We start from the raw sequence: 6,340 nt of genomic DNA on the forward strand, positions 1-6,340 counted from the left end.
CAGTACCGACACTACGTGTGGCATCACCAGCTACACGGAGCTGCACAGACACCTGTGCCTTGCCACAAGCTGATTGGTTCAAGCTCATATGAGAGCAGGTTGGCACACAGAGGTGTAACAGCCCGGTAGTGTGGCTTATTGGTACCTTCCTTCAACTGACTTTACCTACTTGTGCAGCACTACAGTATATTATTCGTAATCCACAAATCTATACATTTGCATAAACCCGGTGTGGGGCAACAAGGAACACCGCTAATATACACTGCTTCACCATTACAAGGTTGGATCTCACTTTATATCATAAAGGAGACTATATTCTATGTAAAAGAGAAAGCGTTATTTCAAACAAAAAGGGAAAGCGCTAATTACCCTGACCTATGACTCTCTCATTGCCAGTCATTAGCTATCCAGTTTTGGCTATATGATCATTTTTTAGGTGGACATGATTCATCATTTTTTATTGTTTTAAGTAATTGATATTTTTATTTTTATTTATATGACCGGTCATATATGAATATCTGTTTTTAGTTTATTTTATATTTGATGTACTCTAAGAACATCTTGCTATAAATTTATTTATATGATTGAATAAATATTGTTTATATATATTGTTTGTTTATATATATTTCATGTTTAGATCACTCATTAAGTTGATTGTAGACATACCCCATAGCTATTAATGAGCATACACACTTTTCTTTTTAACTGTACTTGTCCTGTTTTTTCTGTTTTATGGGAGCAGAATAGTGTATGTGTAGGGGCCATTATTGCGCACCATTTGCTCTCCCTATTTTTTATCTGGGTATATGACCCCCTCCTTTGAAAGAAACCCCTCTCCTAGTTTGAAGCAGGAGTTACCTGTTCTCTTGTCGTTCTTTTTAGGAGGTGTTAAGTCCCTTTTTAGAGGTCTTTAAATGACACCTAGGGGGGTAGTTATCAACGTGTCAACTTTCCTGCCTTCGCCGGCCCAATACGCCCGCCTAAGCTCACCTCACATCGCCGCCGCGGACCTGAAAAATTTTGCCTAAGTTATCAAATAAAGCTGTCAAAAAGCCGCGGGGCGATGAGCAGCGGACTATGAGAGCTATCACTCATCCGATCTCGCTGCTCTTTGGCTTTTTCCCAGCTTTATTGCTAGCCTGTCACTAAGCACTCACACTAACTACACTGTTCTACGCCCTATACCGGCGCCCCCGGAGCCCCCCGCAACTAAATAAAGTTATTAAACCCTAATCCGCCGCTCCTAGACCCTACCGCAACTCTGATAAATGTATTAACCCCTAAACCGCAGCTCCTAGACCCTGCCGTAACTCTGATAAATGTATTAACCCCTAAACCACCGCTCCCGGACACCGCTGCCACCTACATTATACTTATTAACCCCTATCCTGCCCCCCCTACACCGTCGCCACCTATAATAAATTTATTAACCCCTATCCTGCCCCCCACTACACCGCCGCCACTGTAATAAATTTATTAACCCCTAAACCTAAGTATAACACTAACCCTAACACTCCCCTAACTTAAATATTAATTAAATACATCTAAATAATATTTCTATTATGAACTAAATTAATCCTATTTAAAACTAAATACTTACCTTTAAAATAAACCCTAATATAGCTACAATATAAATAATAATTATATTGTAGCTATCTTAGGATTTATTTTTATTTTACAGGCAAATTTCAATTTATTTTAACTACAATAGAATGCGAGCTCAATCTGATTGGCTGATTGGATCAGCCAATCGGATTGAACTTGAATCTGATTGGCTGATTCAATCAGCCAATCAGATTTTTCCTACCTTAATTCCGATTGGCTGATAGAATCCTATCAGCCAATTGGAATTGAAGGGACGCCATCTTGGATGACGTCGCTTAAAGGAGCCTTCATTCGTCGGTAGTCCGTCGGTAAAGAAGGATGTTCAGCGTCGGCGGGATGAAGATTCAAGACCCGGCTTGGAAGATGACATCGCCCGGATAGAAGACTTCTTCAGCGCCTCTTGGAAGATGACATCGCCCAGATGGAAGATTTTTTCAGCGCCGCTTGGAGGATCACTTCATCGGATGGAAGATTTCTTCAGCGCCGCTTGGAGGATCACTTCTGCCGGTCCGGGTCTCCTCTTCAGTTCCATCGGTGGCTCGGCTGAGTGAAGACGACTAAAGGTAGGATGATCTTCAGGGGATTAGTGTTAGGTTATTTTAAGGGGGGTTTGGGTTAGATTTGGGGTATGTGGGTGGTGGGTTTTAATCTTGGGGGGGTTGTATTTTTCTTTTACAGGCAAAAGAGCTGAATTCTTTGGGGCATGCCCCACAAATGGCCCTTTTAAGGACTGGTAAGGTAAAAGAGCTTTGAACATTTTTAATTTAGAATAGGGTAGGGCATTTTTTTATTTTGGGGGGTTTGTTATTTTATTAGGGGGCTTAGATTAGGTGTAAGTAGCTTAAAATTGTTGTAATATTTTTAAAATGTTTGTAACCTATTTTTTTTATTTTTTGTAACTTAGCTTTTTTTATTTTTTGTAGTTTAGTTAGTTTATGTAATTGTATTTAATTTTAGTTATTTGTAGGTAATTTATTTAATTTATTTAATGATAGTGTAGTGTTAGGTTTAATTGTAACTTAGGTTAGGATTTATTTTACAGGTGATTTTGTATTTCTTTTAGCTAGGTAGTTATTAAATAGTTAATAACTTTTTAATAACTATTCTAACTAGCTAAAATAAATACAAAGTTACCTGTAAAATAAATATAAATCCTAAGATAGCTACAATATAATTATTATTTATATTGTAGCTATCTTAGGGTTTATTTTACAGGTAAGTATTTAGTTTTAAATAGGAATAATTTATTTAATGATAGTGTAGTTTTAGGTGTAATTGTAACTTAGGTTAGTTTTTATTTTACAGGTACATTTCTCTTTATTTTAGCTAGGTAAGCTATTAAATAGTTAATAACTATTTAATAGCTATTGTACCTAGTTAAAATAAATTGAAAGATGCCTGTAAAATAAATATAAATCCTAAGATAGCTACAATATAATTATTATTTATATTGTAGCTATATTAGGGTTTATTTTAAAGGTAAGTATATAGTTTTAAATAGGATTAATTTAGTTCATAATAGAAATATTATTTAGATTTATTTAATTAATATTTAAGTTAGGGGGGTGTTAGGGTTAGTATTAGACTTAGGTTTAGGGGTTAATAAATTTATTATAGGTGGCGATGGTGTACGGGGGCAGATTAGGGGTTAATAAATTTAATATAGGTTGCGGCAGGGTCAGGGAGTGGCGGTTTAGGGGTTAATACATATATTATAGTTGCGGTGGTCTCCGGGAGCGGCGGTTTAGGGGTTAATACATTTATTATAGTTGCGGTGGGCTCCGGGAGCGGCGGTTTAGGGGTTAATATGTATAGAGTAGCTTGCGGTGGGCTCCGGGAGCGGCGGTTTAGGGGGTAATAACTTTATTTAGTTGCGGCGGTGTAGGGGGCACAGATTAGTGGTGTTTAGACTTGGGGTACATGTTAGGGTGTTAGGTGTAGACAGCTCCCATAGGAATCAATGGGATGTCTGTCAGCAGCGAACTTGTACTTTCGCTATGGTCAGACTCCCATTGATTCCTATGGGATCCGCCGCCTCCAGGGTGGCGGATTGAAAACCAGGTACACTGGGTCGTAAAAGTGCCGAGCGTACCTGCTAGTTTTTTGATAACTAGCAAAAGTAGTCAGATTGTGCCGCACTTGTGTGCGGAACATCTGGAGTGACATAAGAATCGATCTGTGTTGGACTGAGTCCGGTGGATCGAAGTTTATGTCACAAAATTCTACTTTTGCCGGTCTCTAGCCTTTGATAACTAAGGCGAATCAGCCTCGCCACAAATACGCTGCGGAATTCCAGCGTATTTGAGGTTGACGGCTTGATAACTAGGCCTCCTAGTATACAAATGCTTGCTCTTTCTATGACAATATATTATACCACTCTTTTATAAGCGATGACTCTAAAAGTGCTCCACCTCATCAAACACTGCACAGGTGTTTACCTGGGATAGATTATAACTTACACAACTGTGATCACAAGAAAATTAGAGGGGTTGTAATGCCTCTTTTAAAAGAAGTTGACTATTGAACAGCATAAACTGCTTTAGAAGCGTCTATGATTTACTTTTATTTGAATTACGAAGTTAAAATGTATGTTAATTTATATCATCTGTTATATATATTTGTTATTTCAAACAAATATTTCTTTTCCAACCAACAGCACCATCAATGAAGTATGAAAAATCAAACAATATTTTCAGAGTTTCTCCTAATAGGATTTTCAAGCCTTCACCATTTCCAGTTTTATCTGTTTATGATTTTCCTCCTCATTTACCTGATGACTATTACTTGGAACCTTCTCATCTTTCTCCTGATCATCACAGACTCTCACCTCTACACCCCCATGTACTTCTTCCTCGGTAACCTGGCTTGTATAGACATCTGCTGCTCCTCAGTCACTACCCCGCGGATGATTTTTGACTTAAAAACACAAAGTTTGAAGATTTCTATGTTGGAATGTTGTATTCAGTGTTCTGCATGTGTCTTTCTAGTGTCCACTGAAGCTCTCTTGCTGGGTGTGATGTCCTGTGACCGATATGCTGCTATCTGTCATCCTCTACATTACATGACAATTATGCATTGGAAGATGTGTGCCAGGATGGCTTCAGTCGTATGGACTGTTGGTCTTATTTATGGCTTTTTTCATGCACTTTATATTTTCACACTTAAATATTGTGACTCAAACATAATAAACAGTTTCTTCTGTGACCTGCCCCAGTTGCATCTTATCTCTTGTGGTGATACCTCTATCTATAACTTTCTCATTTTACTTTTAGAAGGACTGTATTCAGTATCCACTTTTTTAATCACTTTTGGCCCTTATATAAATATATTAAGAACAGTGCTGAGACTTAAAGGCAAGAGCAGCAGATGGAAAGCTTTTTCCACTTGCACCACCCACTTCTCTGTTGTGTTTTTATTGTATGGTGCTGCTTTTGTTAATTACTTTTCACCAAAGTCAAGTCACTCTCTTGTTGATAACAAGCTACTCTCTGTATTTTACACTATAATGTCTCCCCTATTAAATCCAGTGATCTATAGCCTTAGAAACAAAGAGATCAAAGATGCACTAAGGAGAATTATAAAAAAATTATTAAATTAAAATAGAGAAACTAGGTTGTTAACAACAATTTATGTCAGATAGGTCTATCATAACCATGACTAAGTGACCAATGATTTAAAGCTCTCTTCTCTAGGGCCCGATAATCTATAGCTCTCTGCTCTAGGGTCCGATGAGCTAAAGCTCTCTGCTCTAGGGCCGGATAATCTAAAGCTCGCTACTCTAGGGCCTGATGATCTAAAGCTCGCTACTCTAGGGCCTGATGATCAAAAGCTCTCTGCTGGGGGGGCGGAGCCTACAGCCGAAGCAGCAAGACATCTCTTTCCTGAGCTCCTGCTGTAGGATCAAATAAATCATTATATGGCATATGAAATAGAATCCTAAACTGTAATTCCTTCCTTACTAAAGCTCCAGAAGGTGAAGCAACTGATATAAGTTACCCAGTTTGATTGTTGGACGTCGCAACAGCACAGGAATCTTTCTGGCCTGAGGGGATAACGGCATGGAATAAGCCGCCATTTTCTGAAACATCTAGGTACTGTGGCTATAATTAGAATTACCTTTCTTTTCTCACTCATGATCGTGGACTCAAGTCAACTAATGGAGAGGCAAATTACATTAGCATGGAAGCCCATCACCAAGCACTCATTGCAGACCTGAGAGAAGCACTGGGCCTAAGCGGAGACACATCGATACCATGTGGGACAGAGGAAACTGCCAGACTCTGCGCCCACAGTATACAGCACCATAGCGGAGATACACCTCAAAACCTAGAGGAAAAGAGATGTGCGGTCAAACGGAGTACTGAGCCTGGTGCAGCGGACATATTAGATTACTGTGAACAGTATAGTTCTCTGCAGCCCACTGCCTCCGAAACAGAGGGTACATTGCATTCTGTAGTGCAAGTGCAGAATTACTTAACATGGGCTACTGCGGTGGAAGTGGAATCAACCCAGGACGCAGCTGCGCGATGGCTCAGAGAGCTCAGTATGACAGAAAGATATGACCCAAGCGCACAGACCAGGGGCTCACTCGCAAAATCCTGTAAACCCAAAATTCGGGATGGTAAGATCAGCATTCTAATAGGAGATGACAAGACATTTAAGAAGTTAGGGGCCGCAGTTCAAACATTAGCTGATCTGCGAGAAAAAGGAGGAGCTCAGTATCGCATCAGGAGCT

At 39.3% G+C, this 6,340-nt stretch overlaps 1 protein-coding gene across 1 annotated transcript; it reads left to right on the forward strand.

Moving 5' to 3' along the window:
- Positions 1 to 4,276: 4,276 nt before the first annotated feature.
- On the forward strand, positions 4,277 to 5,203 carry LOC128641590 (olfactory receptor 5V1-like). The gene has a single exon (XM_053694127.1). It carries the CDS (start codon positions 4,277 to 4,279, stop codon positions 5,201 to 5,203), a length of 927 nt encoding a protein of 308 aa, XP_053550102.1.
- Positions 5,204 to 6,340: the final 1,137 nt, after the last annotated feature.

The sequence above is a fragment of the Bombina bombina genome, chromosome 11, assembly GCF_027579735.1.
Source record: "Bombina bombina isolate aBomBom1 chromosome 11, aBomBom1.pri, whole genome shotgun sequence".
Taxonomy (NCBI): Eukaryota; Metazoa; Chordata; class Amphibia; order Anura; family Bombinatoridae; genus Bombina; species Bombina bombina.

Coding starts and splice junctions, on each gene's coding strand:
- LOC128641590 (XM_053694127.1), top strand. CDS start 4,277: ATGAAAAATCAAACAATATTTTCAGAGTTTCTCCTAATAGGATTTTCA.